This window comes from Cyclopterus lumpus, chromosome 20 (assembly GCF_009769545.1).
Source record: "Cyclopterus lumpus isolate fCycLum1 chromosome 20, fCycLum1.pri, whole genome shotgun sequence".
NCBI lineage: Eukaryota > Metazoa > Chordata > Actinopteri > Perciformes > Cyclopteridae > Cyclopterus > Cyclopterus lumpus.
Window position 1 is genome coordinate 7,103,850 of NC_046985.1, and position 23,284 is coordinate 7,127,133.

The 23,284-nt window shown below is 41.3% G+C and overlaps 2 protein-coding genes across 3 annotated transcripts in view; one reads left to right on the forward strand and one right to left on the reverse strand.

The window, feature by feature from the left end:
* Positions 1-4,101, forward strand: part of lmbr1 (limb development membrane protein 1) — a 32,991-nt gene extending 28,890 nt beyond the window's left edge. For both annotated transcript variants that reach the window (XM_034559589.1, XM_034559590.1), the window contains exons 16-17: positions 658-819; positions 1,396-4,101. In XM_034559589.1, the coding sequence (XP_034415480.1) occupies positions 658-819; positions 1,396-1,481 (248 nt within the window). In that variant the 3' untranslated portion in view covers positions 1,482-4,101. The remainder of the gene's footprint in view (positions 1-657; positions 820-1,395) is intronic.
* Positions 4,102-4,291: 190 nt separating this feature from the next.
* On the reverse strand, positions 4,292-12,069 carry rnf32 (ring finger protein 32). The gene is made up of 7 exons (XM_034559592.1): positions 12,055-12,069; positions 11,316-11,535; positions 11,089-11,231; positions 9,522-9,679; positions 8,742-8,850; positions 5,370-5,537; positions 4,292-4,522 (listed from the first exon to the last, which is right to left on the reverse strand). The coding sequence occupies exons 1-7, from the start codon at positions 12,067-12,069 to the stop codon at positions 4,292-4,294; spliced, it is 1,044 nt and encodes a 347-aa protein (XP_034415483.1).
* Positions 12,070-23,284: the final 11,215 nt, after the last annotated feature.

The following is a 23,284-nucleotide window of genomic DNA, read 5'->3' on the forward strand; positions in this document are numbered from 1 at the left end:
GTCACCCATCATTTCATAGTCCACAGGGAACAGTCCGGACTTGTTAACCAAGACACAGTCGAGTGATGAAAATAAGCATGAAGTTTGTATTTCAGTGGTTGTTTGGGTGAGCCAGAGTGGATTTGTTTCTATCCCACATATAAGATACACCCACTTTAGTAATGTTTTCATGGCAAAAACAATTAAATAATATCAGGTTTCGGGTTAATTTAGGAGTAATCTCTATTCTTCAGTTGAAATCTGTCAGAAATTGTGCAACCAATCACCTCCCCGGGAAACGTGAGTCAGAGGCCTCTGGCTGAGAATACTGGAGACTCGGGAGTGGCTCTCTTTTTTTATATTTACCTTTTTATATGAAACAATATTTCAATAAATAGCAATTATACAGTCAGCTCCCTCAAAGTTTATTATTGGTTTTAACCCTTTTTTCACGCCGAGAGAGAAAGACATATTTGAATGCGTTTTAGCTGAAGACAGAACCATCAATCCAGGTCCCATGTTCTGCTTGGAAGAATTTAGCTCATGAACATCTTGTCCGGGGGGGGGGGGGGGGGGGGGGGGGGGGTGTAACATCTTGATTGGGTCCGTCACAGAAAACCAAATGAGTGTCGACTTTTCCAACCCAGTTGTTTGACTTTTTTTCTCTGTCCTCTACAGGTATCACCAGGTTTGATCTCCTGGGAGACTTCGGGAGATTTAATTGGCTGGGGAACTTTTACATTGTCCTTTCATACAACTTGCTGTTTGCGGTTGTGACAACACTCTGTCTTGTGAGGAAATTCACCTCAGCAGTACGGGAAGAGCTTCTCAAGGCCTTAGGTAAATTGATCTGTTTATTTTGGTCCTGAGGGTTTCAAACCAGCACCTTTTTTTTTTTTTTTTTTAATATACCATAACGAAATAAAGCCAGACTGCGCCACATAATCTTTCATTGTCCTGCAACGTCTGGCAAAGAATCCTGCCTTTTGATATGCTGGATGTTCTGTAGAATACAAAGCAATCTATTTCATTAAACACTTTGACTACTCAATTTCATCCCAATTTCATCCCATGAAGGTTACGTCTGAAACACTGGCGGCACCAACCTCCTTTGGAGGGACAACGTGTTTACTTCTGTCTTTTTTTTTCTTTTCTGAACGGCACAACCTTGAGTGACAAAATGGAGGAAATTGCAGCTAGATCCAATGTGCTGCGGGACTGACATATGACAGGGGATGGGGCTAGTCTCAAAGGCTTGTGGTGACAGGCCCTGGGTGTTTGATACACAGGGTGGGATAGGGTTAGAAAATGTCAGACAGAGGCACTGAGGGGGGAAAAAGCACATCAATACCTCTGTCTAAGTGAAAGTCTGAGGCTTTTTAATGAGATTTCTCTCCCTTATCTCTCCCTGCCCAGGTCTGGATAAATTGCAACTGTCAAACAGCCCCACGGACCCTGAATCTGGAAAGCTCTCGGCCAACGGGCATCAGAAAACTCTGTGAAAGGGACGATAGATCAACACACATATACACCTTAGCACAGCCAAAGGGAGATTTTGACAGTACTGCCTGGCTACTGAAAGGTAAAAGGGATTGGAAGGAACTTGGTAATACCCAGGCAATGTCTGACGGATGCTGCAATTGGAGGCTGAGAGCAATTTAGCTTTGTGACATTCCATCCTCTGCGTCTCGGGTGGAAGCTGGGACAGAGCCAGGGATGAGACTGAGGAGTGAAATAGACTGGCATCACTGCAGTGACCTTGATGGTGACCTCAACCGCAACTGTGACTTTAAACCACCCATCTCTTGCTTCAGCACCCCCCCCCCCCCCCCCCCCAAGCATTGTTACCTGTTTTTCTTCTACAACCTCCTCCCCACTGCACTAAAGTAAAGCAGGTCAAACAAAGTATTTTATCTACATCACCATGCTCCTCCTCTGTCCTCAGTATAGTAAATAGACCCCCGCGATCCAATTAGAGTAATTTTTCAGTCAGTATGTACATGGCGTCGGTGATACATGGAGCATTTGCAGTTGATGGTCTCTAATCTTTGGTCTTTTGTTGTTATGTGAACTGATGCAGGCAAGATAAGGTGTCAATTTGTCTTTGTTTTGTTTTGTTTAATCTTACAATGTGAAAATGTGGAGCATGAAAGAAGTCAGTTATTCACTCATCACCTCCGATGCATAAAACTGCACGGCATCAATACAATCCACATTATATGCATTGGCACCGTCATTATTGATGGGCCTCATTCGTCTTTTTTATTTGGCTTTACTGAAGTGCGCTTTAACTTTATTGATGATGTCATTCGTTGGTATGAAGTAGGGTAAGAACTTATTTTAGGTGCTCTAGATTAGACTCGAGCTACTCTACAAATAGGAAACTATGGGAGTTGCATCGACTTCAGTTCCAAAGAGCAGAATGCTTTAGTTTATTAGAGCTGAGCCTGTGGTTGTATTTCCTAGAATTTAATTTTTTGCCTATGTAAAAAAAACATCATCACATTTTTGCTCTTCCCCCCCCCCCCCCCCCCCCTAAACACAATATTTTAAATTCACAGGGCACAGAAAACATTTGTCAAATAGTTTGTCATTTTTGTAAAAGTTGTATTTACTTGTACATATTATATTGTGTTTCATACTTCTTTTGCATTATTTGGATGTAAATATTAGGCTCCCGTTGAGCCCACTGAGGGTCTGACTCACTCAGCAATCTGTATTTTGTTGTACATATTTTTTTATAAACACCTAAATCTAATGCAAACCTGCAACAGTCTTCACATACAGAATGCATGAGTGAGAATGTGCAACTCTGCGGCCGGTAGAGCGACTTGGTGACTCAGGCCTAATTGACACGTCGTTTATTGCTGCAAACTCTTCTGAACTGTGACGTTCTTTGTCTCCAGTACCACCTTGAATGCCTTATACGACGAGCATCTCGCAGGCTTCGTGTTAAGGTTGTTTCTTGTTCCGTGTTGTTTGTTAATGTACGCGTACTTGTGTGTACAAGTACACGGTTTGTCTCGCAGACAGTTCCACTGTGATCCCCCGTACGCCACCAAGACTCTAGTCTCAAGCCAGCTAGATATAATGTACACATCGCTTTTCGTCTTGAATGTTTTCACAGTCGCTCTTATGAAGTGAGAAGCTTAATTTTGAGACTCATTTGTTGCCCGTAAGGCTAGAATAGGGTTGAGTGATCCAAGGATGTTATCTCTATGGCGTTATAGATGTCATGTGTTTTCATGGTGACTAAAAGTGACACGGCGATGACAAAAGAAAAGGAATTAAGAGAAATGTCCATTTATATATGCATTTGAAACGTTTGTTTCCGAGGACAGGGAATGTTCTACATCACAGCTGTCTACCATTGGTTGTTCCTGTATTACAAAGTCTGGATTTAAAGAAAATGTTGCAACTCTGTTATGAAACTCACGGTGAAGCCGCCTCCTCCAATAAGCAAATTGAACTGAGAATGTTTTGTAAAGGGGGACCTGTACAGCTTTGACCATCCCGAAACCAAAGCAAGACTGTTTCTGATTTTGAATATCATTTCAAAAACGGTTTTACCAAAAGTCTTAAATGGGCAAAAACATTTGGTAGATTTTCTAGTATGTTGTGTGCGCCATTTCATTGGATACTGTGAATCATCAACATGAGCCAAAGTGACATGGCGAAGCAAAACGGATGATACTATAAATTAGCAAAATATCATTTCAAATGTTGGATGAATTTAAAAAAATAAATTAAAAAAAGTTAAAATATATGTATGACTTGATCTGGATGGGCTGCATTAACTACATGGATGAGTTCAATCGTGGTTGTGCATCCATCCACTCAGCTGCAGACTTTGGTAACAGTGACGTGTCGCTGCCCTCAGAATGTTGCATAAAGAACTGGGAGACATTTTCTTTTTTGGTTGCCTTTACAGTTCATCTTTGTTGTTGAGAGTTGGCCTGTAAGTGAAACAGCTTTTTTTTGTCTGTCAGTTGGTCGCTGCACGTCATTTTTGGTACACGTTTTGTGAATGTATTCTTTTTTTTTTTTTTTACAATTTCTCAGTTTGCTAAATGTATGTTTGGTCATTTTTTTGATGTTTGTGTGTTTGCAAATAAAACGTAGAAAAAATGCTTTTGTGAACATCTTTTCATTCGTCCTCGTGACCAAAACTATTGGCAATATTCCTTTAATCTCATCATTCTCTGTAAGACGTCACACTGTTTTTTCCTTCGAATAAAAAAGGTACTCTGAAGGTTATACATATTAGATGTGATGATCTGAAAAGGCCATCTTAAACTAAATGAGTCCCCGGTTAGATTAGTTTTTTGTGGTAGACGGATCTGCAAAGGGGACATGAAGGTCTGCTCTGAATAGAAAAGGCCTCAAAGGCCTCCAGACAGAGCTGGTGGAAGAGGTGGGAACAGGACAGCAGTGCGGTGCGTCTGCGTTGTTGATGGCTGGATGGACCGCCTCCAGGTGGGAGGCTGAGGCTGCACAATGCAGTCAGGCAGATGGGGCAGTCCCAGACACCTCTCTGGACCACCTGTTGGCGTTGGAAACACAAGTTAGACTACCTGAAGAACATTCACGGACAGACAACTGCACAGTGCGAGCTCATTCGGTTCCTTGATGATTGGAAGGGGGAAATAACAGACGTTATCCTCGACACTGTCGTTATAAAAGAACTCTGAATCAAATCTGTAAGCAACTCCCCGGCGGTTTTGATCAGACGAGGTGATAACGTGTTTATCAGCGATCCTTATGAAAACAAAAGAAACACACGCACAGCTCCGCCAATGATTAACCAGAGACGGCTTCCTGTTTTCAGGGGGCCGACATGCCCGGCCGTTAAATGTTTCATGACGAGCTGCACTCCGCTTTATAGAGTTTGCACCCGTGAAAAAGGTGCAAGGTGTGTGTTGAAAGCACATTCACTGTTTGATACTCTGTGTCAAGGCTGAGCCACTCCTGCCTTGTGCTCAACCTTTTCACACCAGATAAAGAAGAAGAAGAAGAAGGAAAAGGAAGAAGAAAAAAAAAGACATCTTCTTTGCACACACCCCCCGCTCCCTCTATGGAAAACGGTCCTGGCTGCAAACGAAAAGCCAACAATGGAGCCTTACGCAACAGAACGTCGTAATGTCTTTTCAATCTCTCCACAGCAGTCAAGGCGATGAAAGGCCTGCCGTGCATTATCAGACTGGGTCATGTTTTTTGTAAACACAGAGGATTATTAGCCTACCCGCTGCCATTCATTTGATAAAGTCAATGATCACGAGTGGAGAGGCGTACTTTCTATACAGCAGCTGTGATGCCGTTGTCCCATTGCAGGCGTTAACACGCCAAAGGGAACGGCTTGTTTAACGATAGAAGTGGGACTGGTTCCTGACCTGGCTTTGTATGCGGTCCCAGTCGCTCTCCTGAGGTTCAGAGACGCGCTTTCTCTCCAGCTGCTGGAACACTCGTCTGCTCGATGACAGCGAGCGGTTGATATCACTCAGAAAAGTCTCCGTGTCGGTGTGACAGTATCGGACAAAGCTGTCATTCAACTCCTGCAACTTATAAGAAAAGAAAAAGAAGCATTTTAGTGGCACAAAGGAGGCACGTTTCATTCAGATACACAATAGAGTCGTGTTTTCAGCGAAGGCTAATTGTTTGTGTGTATTGTAATGGCTGAGGCATGCTGACAGGGTGCAGTTGTGGAACAGCCAGATCAATACAGTCACATCTCCCACTAACACAGAGAATGAATGGAAACCATAAGACAGTGCTGGGAAACGTGGGAACCTTTTCTGTCTTCTACACAACCATGTTCTCTCTCCTGTCTTGCACACAGTGTTTGGGCGTATTACTAAAACTAATGAACTACTGAACGTTACAAATGGTGTGTTACTAATCTCTGTTCTTCTCACTGACTTCTGTAATCATTGTAATTATTTCTAATAACTTAAACAAATACTGCAGCATTTCTGGACCAGTTTAGCCAAAGGACAGGGTCCATATTTCCCATCCCCCCCCCTCCATAATGTTATCCCTGGCTGAGTGAAGCAGGCTTTGAAATAATAATTAGACATTCAGGTTGGGAAAATAATTTGAAAACATAATTAAACAGAAGCGCCCGGTCTTCTCAAATTGACTGACTTTAAAGATTTCTTTCCATTGTCTGTCCTCCCAGAACTCATCTGGCTTCTCCCATTTACAGCAGCTGTTGCTAGGCAACAATTATTGACTGCCTATGCATATCCAAAACATTCACATATTCAATAGTCAATTATTTTATAAAATATTATATTAATAAGCTATTTATATACACAGCACACGATCCAACAGAACTATGCAATTGATCAATTGACATAAATGTCGACATGTAACGTAAGTATCAACATCTTACACAATAAATAATAACCAAAACATCTCTTCGACAACACTTATGGAAGATCATGAGATGTGAGTGGAAGCTCTGGAAAAGACAATTTGTTCAACATGTTCACTAATTCAATGACCGTATATGATTATGTTAACATCAAATTATACAGATATGTAGGGCAGCAACTGGATCATTAACAGTCAATCACTAACTTTCTATTAAAATATCATAAAATAGAGACAAACACCCGTAGTCTGAGCAATAGAACAAAGCCTGTCGATATTCAGTTAACTATCACAGACAAAGAAAAGCAACAAATTGCTCTCAATTTAGAAGCTGAAACTAGACAATATTTGGCATTTTTTTACTTTGGATTACCAAAATTGCTGCGGATCATTTTCTGTCAATCAACTAATAGATTAACGTGTTGCGCTACATCTGGGAAATGCGACGTCAATCCTGCTCAACGTGACAGAGTGGCGTTACCCTCGGCACCTTCTCCCACACAGGCCCTTGTTTTCGGCCCGTGACACACCTCCACACACACAAACACGTACAAAGCCGATCATCGTGACATCAGAATTGTTTTACAGCCCCGGGCTTGTATCACTAATTAAACCAAAGTTGACCATTTGGATGGAGGGTTTTATGACCCTGGCTGACTTTCCGACAGTGAAGGCAAACAGTACAGCTGTGGTGAACTTTGCCTTGCTCTCCAGGAGATGTGGACGGGAAAGCAGAGAGAGGAAGAAGAGGAGGTGGAGCGCAGAGGCGCTATCTCACGGCAATCCATCTCGATGTCGGCGGTGTCCCCCTTAATGTGTGGACTCAGGGTCGGACCTCCGAAGTGAGTAAAAATTGAAAGCTGGTCATCAGGATCAGCTGATTAGAGTTCTGAAACTGGGTTTTTTGTTCTCTCCCCCCCCCCCCCCCCCCCCCCCCCCCCCCCCCCACCCCCCCCAGGAACACCTGTGGCTTCGTGGTACAAAGATGCTTTATGGCCTCCTGCTATCACAGGGAAAACTGAAAGAATGGGTTTCTCCGTCTCACACAGGTTCCAGCCCGGCACCAACACGTCTGTTTGCATTACAGTCAGCTAAGCAAATAAGTCTTCCTGCTGAAAATCAAGTCAATCAGGCCTGTCAGAGCTGTGTTGCTCAGCTCACAGCTCTTGAAGATCATCCTCAGCGTGACAAAAGATACGAGACAATCTCATGACCACCCACAACCACGGAGTCGCACGGCGTGAATGTAAAGCGGCGGCAGCTATGACTCCATCCTCAGCATGTGGACCAGGACACGGCCTAACACAGTTCATTGGCCCAGTAAAGGCCGTGTCTTTGTTTACGGGACGTGTTAAGGCGCGGTTTATAGGCGAGATGAGAGAGGCTGACAGGGGTGTGGGTAGGACACTCCGACCCTTGCAACACATTATGAGTGTGGCCTTCACACATTTGTCACTCATGCTTTAAATCAGCCTGTTTGAAGTGCAGTGCACTCTGCACGATTACGACGCCACATAGAAATAAATAGGGCCTTGAAGACATTGGACATAGATTGCATGAGCTAGGACTATTTTTAGGTTATTAGATGGATTTTAATGAGAAATGACATCCCTGAAGAACTGATGCTTGGTTAAAAAAAAAAAGATAATGGTGACCAGACTCATCTCTGGTCATCCAAGGCCTCAAATGTGGGAGGTTCACTAGGTGGCAATGTTCCCTTTTCCTGAGAGCGACCCTGAAGGCAACAACCCCATCCGCTGGTTGCTCTTGAGGCCAATTTTCTTTTTAAATCCCTTCATCAAGTCCAATCGTTGCATGAGTTATAGCTTTGAGATTGGACCAGAACAAAGCCCGGAATGACAATCTGCGTCAGGTATCCAAACATCCTGGTCAACCTCACCTCTTCACCCTTTCCCATCCAACGCAGTCACAAAGCTACACACACACACACACACACAGATATAGATAGATGAAGGAAACCCAGAACCCAAACATGCACAGGAGACGTCGAGCTTTTGTGTTGACCCTGGAATGTCCAGACTGTTTGACTAAAACACAAAACTCTCTCCTCATTAGCGGACAATCAGTGTATGATTCACAAGGCATCAAAGCATCTTGAGAGGGTGAGAGCAGGTGAAGGTGTGTCTGTGTATCTGCAGGTTAGCAGGGGAGGGTCAGTGAGTCCCTGAGACCCTCAAGCCTTGACGTCCGTCGCAGGCTTTGTTTGACTAACCAAACAGTCTCAAAATGTCAGAGTGAAATGTAGGAAAGACCTTTGGGAGGCAGATGCCAGGCAATGAGACCGTGTGTATGTTCGGTGCGACACAAAGAAGCATGATTGATCTATAAGACCCCGTTGTTGTCGCTGCAGATTTGAAGTCGAAACTCACCTTTGCCTCAAAGTATTTCCGTCGCAGCTGTTTGTCTTTTGGCCAGATGGATTTTCTCAATTTTCGGTATCTTTTTCGAGCAAGGTAGCCTCGCCAGCATGCTTGAATTCTAAATACACACACAGAGAACCCAGAAAACAGTCAAAACGTCACCGTCAAATGTTATAAAGTCAAGCTTAGCAGACATTTGAACAACACTTTCTTTATTGATTGCTATGACTATGTGAAGCTCTTAGCTTCTCGATAGGCCAATTAAATGTAGAGAAAATTTCTCATTTCTCATATCTAAAACCTCAACCAATTGCTGCTGTAATCCTGTAATTTCCCCACTGAGGGACTAATAAAGGATTATGTTATCTTATCTTATCTTATCTTAAGCTATAATAGCAAGCGTGGTCATATTGTATTCCAACTCAGACATACATAGCACAAAAAGACAACTTGAAACACTATGTGCATCTACAATACGAGCAATTTGATTATGCCTTCATGTTTTAACGTAAAGCAGATTCACTTTATTCATAATACAATGTGCTGTATACATACATTATTTAACAGCAGCCAAACTATTATTACTTATTATCATTATTACTATAGATTATGTCATGTATAAAGCATATTTTAGTATTAGAGGATAGTTTTTCCTTCAGCACGAGAGAATTTTGTTTTTGTTTTGTCTGTGTGATAAATTGTTATTGTGCATTATTGTGAATCTGCCTGTCCCATACAATTATTGAAACGGTACTTAATGCATTTGTTTTTCACATTCAGTGCATGTACCTGGTGGCACACTGGTGTCTGAAGAGGCGAGCTGCATCATAGATCACCCGTGCCTCATACGGCTCATTTCTGCACATTGGGCAGCACCTCCTCCCAGAAAACCTCTCAAAGGCCCGCAGACATGCTCTATGGAAAACATGAGAACACGACAGCAACACCTAAAAAGAAAAAAAGTGACATAAGTTATTTAGTGTATCTGAAAATGAAAATTGTATCATGCATGCAATTTCATAGGTTGACTGACTATATGGTTTGAAATGTCTCCAGAGGATGCTGCCGAACGTGTAGTGGTTTTCGAGTGCTTACAGAAAGAGCTCTCATACAGAATACAGTCTGCGCACATGCTGTGTGTGTATTTGAGCCTTAAGCCATGCTAAATGTGTGTATTCATGCACGTATGAGAATGTGTGTATCTGCCTTTAAGTGGTATTTGCTGAGAGGACAGAGGGAGTCAGCAGGACCCCCAGTGGGCTGGCTGGGACCTGGACTATAGTCTTTTCTACCTGTGAGTGGTATTCTTTTATGGTCTGAAAGGAGACAGCCACAGCTATTGGGCTTGGCACACAAGCCAGTTTACTCAGATCTCTAGAGGGCAGGGGGAGGCATATTGATTTCCCATTGTTTTGGCCTGACCAACACACTCCATCACCAGTGAAAGGGCCCCCTGCAGTGTACAATTTCCAGGAGCTTGACAAGCTATTAGACCACAGAGAAATTTCACTTTTCACAATGCTTTAAGGCTACCAGCTACAGTTTATAGACACAATATAGAAAGGGAATAAAAAAGTAATAGAGCGCAGAGTACCATATATATATATATATATATATATATATATATATATATATATATATATATATATATATATATATATATTTATATATATTCTAACTATAATCCTATTACAGAAACTCTGACTTGTATTAAAATAATATGAGCTGGATCAATATGTGTTGACTATTGAAGTCTACACAGAACAACTGCTGCTGTAAGCACTTTCAATTGTCATATTAATCCCTGAATGCAAGACTGTGGCACCAAAAAAAAACACATCGTTAGAATATGAAGGTTTGCAGAAAAATGCAAAATCAACAAAGATTCCCTCCTGTCACTTTCCCTTGTTAGCAGGCTCTAATTAACTTTTTTTCCCCCAAGTCAAACTAATATTTACACGAGCATCTATGGCAACTGTGCTTTGTGAGGCCGCCTATTCTAGTCCCACATTCTTAAGGAGATTGGCATCTTAAAAGGGGATCGGAAAAAGGTGTAAAGGACTGAATGACCCTCACAGTAACACACTGATTGCTACATCATCACGTCACAGTTGAGTTCCAAGGCAGTATGGGTAAATTTGTACAGTTGTCTACACAGATTAGGACATAGAGGAACTGCAGGGGGGGAAGTGGTGGTTGGGGGTGGCTTTGTGTACATGTCCATGTGTGTATACGGAGACACAGGTTTGTCTAAGGACAGACAGAACATTGGAAGCACGCAACAAAAAAACACCAAAAAAGGACAAAGAAGGAGCTTTCTCACAGGGTATTAACAGCATCAACCTTGGGGGAATACCTGAGGCTGAAGGAAAAACTCCTCCCTACATATGGCACAGGGCTGTGCCGAGTCCCCCTGCTGAACAGACCTCGCCTTTACCCGGGCCCACTCGTCCTCCGTCAGTCTCCCTGCAGGGGAGGCCACCAAACCCAACTTCTGAGCTAGAATACGGAGGAAAAATACCGGTTCACAAGAAAGTCACAAGAAATACTGTCTTTCTAAAATTCCCAGAGTGTTTGTTTGACCTAATGTTAAAGGGGGTGGAGCAGAATCCAGCACATATTCTCTCTCTTCTTGCTGATCTTGTGTCTGCTGACATCTTTCCTCCCCTCTTTTTCTGGGCGCTTTCCCTCTCAGGAAAGGGTCAGAGAGTCTGAAATGTGGATGTAGCAGGTTGCGTGTGATGTGGTCTTGAAAGGCAACCGAGGTGAGCACCAACCGGTTGGTAGCTTTAGATGTCAAACCCTGTGAAATATAATATATAAATATCCATCACTGCATTTACATGACGTGCTGCAAAGTTGCAAATGTAGACTTGAGTATTCATCTCAGACCAGGAATAGCAATAAATACAGCTCGATGCATTCTGAACCACTCTGTCTAGACACAATAATGACATAATGCAGGAATAAATCACTGCATGGCCAAATGGAAAACGGTATAATTGGAAAAGATACGCAGCAACGAGGGCGTCAAATAAATTACTTTTTAAAACTGATGCAAAGCTCTGACCTCATTTAACTCGTGAATTAAAAAGTGCGTCGGCTGTTTTCAACATAGACGGAACCGTCTGGAGTTCACTCCCCGAAGGTGTTTCATATCTCCTTCAGCTCGCAGGTGCAACTCAGGCAACGGGGCAACTTCTATACGACACGAGCTTCAGAAAGTCGGACACGGTCTCTTGACTGCGCGTGCGCATTAGAAGAAACCCTGAAGATACATCTGCCACAGTTTTACATTTTTATGAAAGATAAAAATCCAAACCTTCCGCATTGCCATCCTATCAAACACAGTGTTGAAACGGTTGCCAGGTAACCAGTCCAGACCCTCCTCCTCCCCACGCGGAGCCTCGTTGGTGCCTCTTATTGGCTGAGCTGAGACCTCTGGGTCAGCTGATTGGTTATTGTTTAAGAAAAACACCATGCATTTAATTCTTCATTAAATATATATTCAAGAGTATCATTTGTTTTTGTATTTAAAATTATGTTTTGATGTAATTATACTAATTATTAAAAAGTTGAAATGGTAGTAGAATGTGACTAAGTACATTTACTTAGTATTGTTGCCTACTTTCGTTTTTTGTGTGATATAAACAAATGAGATATAAATACAATTATATCGTAATGGGTTACAAGTTTGTTAAGCCACAGAGAAAACAAATAAGGGATATATAACATACTCATACCCAAGTAAATTCCAAAACAAAGAGACAACTATATATATTTTGTTTTACTTTATTTTAGTACTTCTCTACTCTAACCAACTACAATTCAGAGAGGAATATTGCAGGTTTATTGTTGTACTCCACTTCATTGAAAGCAATAGTAGCAAGTTGCATTGTATACATTTGATGGCATTTGCTGTTGGATAGCATTAAAATGGTGCATTCAAGTTCATTCATTAGTAACGGTAATACAACATTTTGCTGAAAATATGCAATTTTACTGAAGCAAGATGTAGTCTGCCACTGCTAATAGTTTTACATTTGCAAAGTTGTTATGTCTATCCCCTTCCATCACCATGCAAAGACAATTTTGCTCTTTAAAAACTATGTGCTGTGTCTCAATCTCACTAATGATTATTTTATTGTCAGGGAGTTGTCAGTGAATAGTTGGAACCTGACCAAAGGAGGTTTGTGTCTATAGTGACTCACCAAGCTGTCGTCAGAGTAGGCAGTGAACAAAGCTAAGCTGCTCATACCTGTGCTGTGAGCTAAGGGATCCCTCCCAGGTCACCCTCACATGGAAAACCATACACACAAACACACAGTCCACACCGTCTCTTTTTGTGAGCCTGATGAAAAGTTTGCTTTATTTCTCACACACAGCGTGGGGGTGTGTGACTTTAAAAAAATGCTTTGCAGCCTTGATTGACTTTGATGTGTTCAGTCAGAATTGGTGAAAACAGATGGCCGAGGAGAGGTCTAACGGTGAGGCCTGTCAATCCAGAGAGTCCTCTAAGAAAACAAAGTGAAGACATGGCTCTGGAAGAGGAGGAAACCCCTGAGCTTCTCAAGAGGCTGCTGCATTCTTGAGATTAGGGCAAGAAAAACGCAGACCACTGCTGTTAATGCCCTAGACAAAGGCGTGGAACAATTTATTAGTTAAGAATTCAAGCTCAGAGCTCAATCAAAGGCCCGTCGTCCACAATGCCAGACTTTGGGCTTTGGTTTGTTGTTTTAAGTAAATAATCATGCTTAAAAGATATGGCAAAGATGGGGCTCAAGTCCCCCATAAAGCCTGCATTCTTCCAACTGTCATCAGAATGGATTTCTGTGTGCGCTTTTATTTTCAACAAGTACATTGTTTGTCTTTTTCTTCATGAATACCATTTTAAAGAGCTTTTTATTTAACTTTCTTCCCCCTGGACCTCTTTAACTGATCTGTGGTATTTTTGAAAAGACAACTCATCTTGACGTGCAAAGAGATGATGACTTAAGCGAAAGGTTAAAAAGAAAAGAAAGAAAAAAAGAAAGCGAACTGCTTTGTAAGTTTGCACCGACAAGACGTTGAAAAGGAACAGTCAGTTCTGCAGAGCTCATGCATAATGCTGTGGTGCTCAGTGAGATAGAGCTGGCAAGACTTTAAACTAAATCATCTTTGGCACCTGTAGAAAATATGCAAGACCAACATGATGGTAATCAATACTTGAGGAAATAAAGCATCTAGACCAGAGCGAACACTTTCATGATACTGAGTCAGTTCATGCTCATAAAACGGGTCTGTGTCCATACATCACACACTGTGATATAGTGCATTGTTGTCAGATTAGTAATTGCTGTGAGATATAGATGAGAAAGGGCAGCCCATAATGGTTAATTAACAATTATGTCAGCCAGTGAGATGACCAGGAGACCAATCACTTTGATAGGAGACAGTGGATGGGGACAGAAATCAAATTATTTTATGACTTGACCCATAATGCTTCCTTAACATGACTTTAATCACTCCATGGTGGATAGGAGTCCCCAGTGGCTATCTGGGAGTGAACCAGTCAGTGGAGGACAGCGATGCTTTACTATTTGCTGGTATCTCCTGCGTCATTGCTGAGTAAGTAAGCTATAAAAGAACACAGCCATCATTACAGCCGTTTGGTTGCTTTTTAGAGAGATGGAGCTCCTAATGATTAGACGTGTCCTTTGTAAATGAAATACAAATCACCCCAGGCTTTTGGTTTTACTTCATTTACTAAGTGCTATATTACCTCATACTTGGACCTAACAATGGATTTCCTATAAATCTCCGGCTAGTTGAAATGATGAAGGGGCTCACATATCACAAAATGTGCCAGTGCTTATTAGCACTTGAGAAGTTATTGATCGGGCATTTTGATTAATATCCGCTGGAGGCCTACGGTGGCATTCAGAGGCCCTTGGAGGCCTGCGGTGAAACTGGCTGGGACTTCTCGCTCTCACTTACCTCCAGTTTGTGCTGACTGCCAGCCTGAGCTCTGGCGAGACAACAGCCACTGCAGCGCCTCGATGCCAAAAATAATAGGAACTCATCCTATGTTTCCCAATTTTTCACCATTATTTAGACATAGAGAAAACAGGAGAATGGCTTTGGAGGATTTACTCGTTGGATATATTGTAGGCCTATGTGTATGGGTCAGCACCAGGGTTGGAAAACTGTTAAATAATTAACAATGTTGTCCTCAGAGCGTATGGTCCAACATCACATACAGGATCCTGGCCTGGATCGTGTGCAATGCATTTTCAGTTATGACAACTTTTTCCACATAGGCTACTGCCGATTCTAATGACAACAACGGCAAATTTACCACGTGTGATGAATGGTCCTTTTTAAAACAATGGGGCCTTGATTTCAGACAGTGATAGACAAAATCTGGCTTCTCATTTCTACTCAGTGACCGTCGATTTGGTTGAAAAGACGACTGTTGCTTTTATCAGTAGCACCTAGCTAGCTAGCTAATTAAGCTAACGTTAGCGCCATGAGTTGGTTGAAAAGACTACATCTGGAAGAGCTGTTTTAAAACACAAATCATGTCAAATAAATCTTAAATATGCACTTTACTGTAATGCAGTGCAGAGCTAGTTAAACATATTAGCCTATTACAAGTATGATTAGGAAAATTTCAACTGTGTATTATTTCATTCTAACATAAACCTGTTTTGCTATATTTTTACATACTTGTAAAAGCAAGACTGAGGTTAGATTTATGCTTTGCTGTTGAATTTTCAAACAATATGTTTCACTTTCAACATTAAACAAAAGCAGGATGAAGACTAACAAATGTTGCTATCTCAAATACTGAATGTGGCTGGAGTGTAAACTTCCCTTTCCCTTTCAAAAAGACTAAAACGTAACTTGTAAACGCGCTAAATGTAGTGAGCTAACGATACACTGGTAATGCTGTCTTTGTGTATGTATGTATGTATGTATGATTTTCTCAACAACCGTTCATTCGATCGACTTCAAACTTGGCAGGTGTATTGCTGAGGACCCGAGGAAGTGCAGTGTCGAGTGAAAGCTGCAAGCACGTTTTGAAAGCGCACTGCACTGGTTATTCAACTGAAATAATTGAAATGGAAAAAAATCATTCTGCGAGGGAACCGCTCACAATAGTAGATATACAACTTGTTTTAATGGGCCACAAGACAGGCAAAAAAGGTTCGGTACTATTCTATAAATCTGGACCAGAACCCCAGTATTGCAGTTTGGGTTACTTCTGGCTGAGCTGAACATGCAGTGATGATTTCAATGTAATGTTACTGCAGCGGACACTGATAACTTCTGGCATGGTTGCGCGGCCATCTTTCTCCATAATGGACAATAATTGAGCAGAATCCATCAGTAAAGCTAGAAATAGACCACCATAATGGCCATAAATTGTGCCCTGTGAAGGCAAGAGCACTGAAAATCCAGCCGCCCCCGCTGTGTCTGAGAGGCACTGCAACTTCTGCACATTCCCTTTCATCTTTACATTTTGACTCCATGCTGATTGCATACAATGCACACCCAGTCGAGTCAAATCATACCTTTTAAGTGCATTGAGTGCAGTCGATTGGCCTTTGAGGGGTGTTCCAGGCACAATGTGTGGCAGTAATTCTGCTAAATAAAAGATGCTTGATTGACAACTTGACATCAAATTTGTCTGATGTAATTTCCAGATCCATCAGTACTATGTGAACACCTTGATTATCTTTCTAAGAACAGCACATACACAATTCCAATCCTTGTACTGGAAACACCAGGAAATGTATGTCATGGCTGTGTAGAATTACACCCACATTCATCAACCCCTGTCAAAGAGGAGCTACTGTAAATGTAATTAACTTATTTCATTTTTTAAACGGGCACCTGAATTCAATAGGGCTGCTAGAGACTTCCCAAATCAGCACCAGCTGCTATTTCATCTTATTGGACGAGTGCAAAGGGCATGCAGTTTGCCTGTGCTGTGGGGAATGTGTTTGTGGTGAGTCTCATAAATGCCAAGTTCTTTGGGCAATAAGAATAAATATCACAACCACTCTCTAGAATTACCACATAATTGGGGACTTTCCACGTCTGCACAGGACCCCGCTGTCTCCTCCTCCTACCCTACATGTACTACAATGGATGAGTCCATATTTAGGTGATGAGGGGTGGGAACATAGTGGGAAGAGCCATATTTAGCCTGTCAATGCACACAATTTAAGACTGCTTCAAGACAACAACAGCAAAAAAAAAACTGTTAGAAACTTGCATATTTTTTATAATAACATATTTTAGCAGGTTTTCACACATTGTATATCACTTTTCAGGTTCATGTTAAAGAGGTATGTGCTAAATGTTGTGTCCCGAACTACATAGTAAATACACAGTAACTGCTATTCTGTATTTTACTGTTAGTATAAATAGAAAAAACATTATAAACATTATAAAAACATTATTATGTCAAGAGATATGTAAGTTGTCTTTATTGTCCAAAGGGCAAATTTGTTTTCACAGCGTGCACATGCACATGTCTCACATGTATGTACATGAACAAGATGATATAATGAGATATAATGCAGAAATGACATCATTTCTACTTGTAATGTATTGTATGTCACACAATGACAATCAAAGATCAGTAAGGAAGCATTGGGGCATCCTGAAGGGTGAAGGGTTTGGAGTGCTGACCATGTAATCAGACTATTTATGGTTCAAGTCCAGCCACCGATTTTGTTTGATGTCATTCCCCATCTTTTATCTACCCTTCTTTCTTGTTAACACTCTACTTTCTATTGGCTAATAAAGGCATAACACAGACAAAAATAACAAAAATAGAGGATGAGAAAATAAAATAATACCGTACATCATAATTGAATGCATTGCAATCAGACAACATCTAATACTTAATTCCAGCCTCGGCATTCAGCATTTAGCCGTCAAACATCTGCTCTAGTAAAACAACCACAAACAATTTGATCGACAAAAGCAAAGACAATCATTAAAGAAAAACTCAAATCCCCGCCGTCCAAATGACACATGCCGCTTCACCATTCAGAGGGCAAGTCATTCACCGTTGCTCGCTTACTTCAAAGCATGTTGAGATTTTGCCAGCAACAAGCGCAGTCTCTTGGTTTCTTGTTGTAATTTTAGTGCGTGATGAAAGGTAAAGTAGCAACACTTATTTACTTGTTACTCAATGTGCCAAGGGTGCAGCCACAGATGTTTTTGTTTCCATTATCTGTCTCGTCCAATCTCTTCCTCCGAACATTTGACGAATGTTTATTTATGGGTATCGGATTTAATGGTGAGCATCAAATTACTCTATGCTAATGACATACAAATACATAAAAATACCTATCTATTAATATTTCCTTCCAGTAATGAGAAGTTACCAGTAAATGTGAGGGTTGTTCTGGTGGCACACAATTCATTTGTAATTTGTAAACTTGAAGTTGCTGATGTGATGTTTGACTGTCACCACTAAATTGTATTTCCCATGGTGCATTCAGGGCATACTGAAGACTTTGAGAGACAGCTTGTTGACTGGTGGGGGATGGGAAAGTTGGAGATTGGAAAAACAAAGATTTGAGTCACAAGAAAAACATGACCGAAATCCTGCTGATGTATCTAGAAATAGTGTCTATCGCATCGATAACGTATATGAATCCACTGATAAGCCAAAACTAAATCTTCTCTCAGTGACACACTCAGTTTTTCCACATGAATTATGATTTATGTCAGAGAAATACCGCCTTTTAATTTACATAAGCTCCTCCAGGCGGGACTGATCCTGAAACGTTCCCCTGAACCGTGCTCGTTAGGGGACCCGACCGGAGGATCCAGTGGGAGAAGTGACAGGCTACTGGCTGTTTGCCTGCTCAGTCTCCACTGCCAAAGTAAACAGGTGAGCCTTCTCATCTTTTCACACCTCTGACTGCTGCTGACAGAGAATCGCATGGAACAGAATCAAGAAGCAGCACATCAGAAGGTATGGACAATAGTTTGCCCTATAGGTGTTTTGAGAGCCAATAAGATGCCATATCGACTGGATATTTCAGATACAGCTTCGATGTGGTTTGGCTTGGATTAAGAGAAAAGAGCTTTTTTTCTTTAACGGTAAAATGTAAGGATCTTTCTTGCAAGAAGAAAGCTGAAATGAAAGATCAAGGCTAAAGCGCAGCGCTGCCTTGTTTACATTCCTACACATAGTCCCACTCAACATGTTTCATTTGACACCGCGAATCAATTTCAGGAGAGATGAAGTGGGGAAGAACTCGTGAAATTCAAACATTTCTCTGATGTATATTCCAATTTGCTTGACCTTTTGATAGGGTCAATAGCGCTACGTCAGTCACGGCGAAGATGTCTTTGTGTTTATTCGCCCCCCCCCACCCCCACCCCAACATTTGTCACATACTTGTACTGAAAAACAGGCCGCAGCAGCTGCCTGCTGGGAACCCAAGATGTCATACAAGCAGCACAATACCTGGCCATCATAAACTGACAACCTTTGAACTGTCACTCCTCATAACAACTGAATCCGCTGAGGCTAAACAAGACGTGTCAAGCTAAACAAGCTGCCGTGTAAGCAGACATTTTCACGGTCATGCAACATGGAAACCACAGACAACATCTTTATCAAGACGCTTTCTGACCAAGCAGCGAATTTAACCGCACTCACCTACTGTACACACAGACACACACACACACACATACTCTGCAGGGTGCACTCACACCTTACCCACGCAGCAGTGACTTCAAAAGAAACAAGGAGATAAAACAAAATGAATTGCAGACACATCAAGCCTCCCATGCCCTTTAAAGCTTAATTATACCTGTTGGGGTGATGAGAGACACATCACAGAACCTAGTGATTAATAAACAAACGCTGCATCCCATAAAGCGTCTGACAAGTCCCTGCTCATCGCCCCTCACACTCACAGTCTGGGCTCAGGTGGATTACACATATCAAAGTGTATCAAACAGGAATAAAGTTAGTCCTACCTCGGCCAGAGCTTAACCCCCCCCCCCCCTGCCCGCCCTCATCACTTGGCCTGCGTTGCACTCTTCCTCCTCCACCTGTCCGACTGAAGGCTGATGAGAGCATCATCCAGACACGTGCTTCAGAGCACCAGTCTCAGTCTTTCATCTTTCTTTGCCAGGCCCGGATCACTCGACTGGGGCTTTGTACCTGCCGACGTGGTAAGTGTCACGTTTGCCGGGGTTTTGTAAACAGACACACCTTTTGTGAAAGATGATGTGAATGAGATGAAGTTACTAACTGCTGGAGCTGTGCGGCTGTTGCTGAAGGAAGGGGCTGACCCGAGGCTAAGGGCATATTAGATTGCCCCGTCTTGAAAGGGGTACGTGTCGAGTGAGAGCCGGCACAGTGAGCACTTACAAGAAGTTGTCAAAGCTCGGGAAACGCCAGCAGTAAGACTCCCATCCGTGGCAGTAGAGCTGTAAAGGTGTGGGATGATCTTTCCTGCCAAACATTTAGGCATAACTGAGTGCTAATTACCTCCATGATTTGCTCAGTTATCATCTGGGCCCTCTGGCTTTATTACAGTGATGGAAAACGCCATACATCATTCAAGTTAAATTAAAATTCCATTGCAATGAAGAAAGTAGCTCAGATCTTTTATGATTTGTCTTTTTTTGATGCTCAGGTGAACACTATGACCACAAATGCGCCCACATGACCGGGTAACAGTGAATAAATGTAACGGACATTAACCGAAACACAGACGGAATGAGGCAGTTTCGACTCAACTGTTTGTTGTTTTGTCAGACTTTTGGTATTTCTTAAGCTCCTCACCAGTCAGTGTTATTACGCTACGCTTCTTGCTCTAAGCTGCTTTAGCCAAACAAATGTGATTTAGCCTAATCATTTCACTCAGACAGAAGTTGGTATTGTTTGGGGTGTTTTTCCACTTCTTTTCCACGTTGTTGCTATACTTAAGGTACATGTGCTAAAGTTTAAGATACAGCACACGGGATAATGCTCAAGGTGTCATTTAAAGACAGCACAAACACCGACTCTAACAATGGGATTAGTTAGTTAACGGCTTTTATTCTAAAGTAATAGAAATACTTAATGCTAATTCTTTAAGGCCGCAATAATTCATATTTTTATATTAATAATAGATCAAATGACCTCCTGTAAGGTAAAATAATCATCAAAAGACTCGCCTCAGCTTTTTTGTGGTTGAGCAATAAACTAATGTAAATACTTTTTCAGTCACGCGTTTCTAATTAAAATGTATTGGTTACATTATAACACGATATTTAGAGCAATACTATCGCAGCAAAAACTATTTGTTATGAGAAGATATAGTGGAGTATTGTCTACCTGGGCAGAGACGGAAGTCGCGCTCCCTCTCTGTGTGCTGTTATCCGAGCTTCTCTGTATTGTGTTGACATAGCCGGGCCGGTGGCGTGTGCCTTTTAGTGCATGTTAGTGCATGTGATCGTATGATGCTCTACAATGTGTCCTGAGTGCTCCAAAATAAGACAAAAAAGACATTTTCAAATGCATCACAAGTTATTCAATAAACTAGCTTACTGATAAAGTCACTCCCAGTGTTGAACTTTAGCTTATTTGGGCTTTAGCTCAGGTTTAAAAAGAAATTAAACTAAATTAAATATTTTACATAAGCCACACAACATGTAAGCTCATTTAATGATCTGAAGTGAGACATGTGGAGTTTAAAAATACACCATATAAGCTCTTTACAAATGAAATTTCAACTTTGCTGAGCTATAAAGTAAGCTACATACTAAAGGCTATTAGGTGTCACATGACAGCTACTGTCATAACTACTGGCTATTAGGAGAGCCCGTGCGTTGTACTGCTGGGGACTGGTGAAAGACTTGGGCCAAATGAAAGGGCTGACAGAGACACTAGGAGTGCGGTATAGTATAAATGATCATGCCTTACCATTGATTTAACTAATGATGAGTGCTCCAAGTGCAACAATAGTAATTTTGTCATAAAGCTGTCAGCAGTTAATCAATCTGTTAAGGGTTTCCTCCTTCAATGTAAGATTTATTAAATGTTCATGCAGGCTTGTCCAGACACGCTCAGGTCTGCCCACACAAAGCAAGTCTAGAACAACTTTGATCTTCCTATTTGTCACATTATTATTTCATACTAGCTATTTACTGAATGTTAAAAAATTAAGGTGACATAATTGGGCATTTGTTGCAGAGTTGCCAAGGCTATTTATGTTTCTTCTTTCACCTGTGTGGTGATTTTTTTGTATCTGGGTTTGTTTGATCTCTCAGGCTGTGTCTCACGCAGCCAAGACTTGCACAGTCGATGCCTAAAGGTCTGGCCTGCTGGTACATCTGCCAATAATAGGAATTTCCCCAGTTTACACAACTCTAACACAAAGTGAGGTTTTCTCTATAGATTTAGCCTTATTTTCATGCTAGTGTTTGCTCAAAATCGATGAGCTAAACCATCTTATGCTCCTGGGATTAATGCAATGAACTGTTTTGAGATGTGTCCTTATTATTTTCTCTGACAGTTTTAAAATATTTCCCTAACATTGTGGTCTCCTTATAGTTCAATCACAGCACAAATCACCTCTTTTATTCCAGTCTTTACAAACGATATCATTTCAAAAAATAAATCAAAATGTCTGAGAAATGGCATTAAAAAAATGTTTGGTTGCATTTGATGAAAGCCTGAGGATAAAAAGGGTAACAAGGGTAACAATCAAGGTAACTTCCTGAAGGCGCACAACATCCGGTAAAAAAACACAATTTCTATTTTTGTACAGATTAAACAAACAAGATAGAGCATTTTAATTAGAGAGCTTTTTAAACCTTTGGACGGAGCAATGCTAGCTGTCTCCCGCTTATTTAAACCTGAATGCTAAGCTAAGCTAATCGGCTGCTGGCTGGCGCCTTAAATTGAACGGACCAACATGTCAATGGCATCAATCTACTCATCTAATGTTCAATAAGAAACTGGAAATGTTTGTATTTGAGCACTTGAGCTGTATCTTGCATATAGAATATGAGAAATTATAAATTTTTGTCTTCACTCTTTTGAGAAATAGCGGGACTTTTTCTCACACAGTCATCATCCAAACCGCTCATTACACGAGGTAAACATTATAAAATCCCACAGAAAAAGCTGATTTGAATTTTAACTAATATTTATATTGATGTACGAAATTATTGTTTTTGCCGTCAGTGCTTGCTTCTGGTGCTCTTACTCTGCCACTTTGAAGTCAAATATTAAAGTGCTGTTTAATGTGGTCATGGTTTGTTCATATATTGCCTTCCGACTGTAGTCAGCTCCTCTTAAATACATAGCCAGGGCTGTAATTTTTACAAGTCAAGGCAAAATGCACTCTAAATACAGTATCATAGTTTCAAATGGCTGGGATAACCATCTCATTTTGTATATGTCACCATTTGATATTCAGTCAGCCATCCTTTCTCTCATAGAGTGGCACGGTGTTATTAAAATGTTTAATCATAGATTTTGTGAATGAAACGACTCACTGTAGAGTCAAAATGGTAGATATGAAGCATTTACTTGC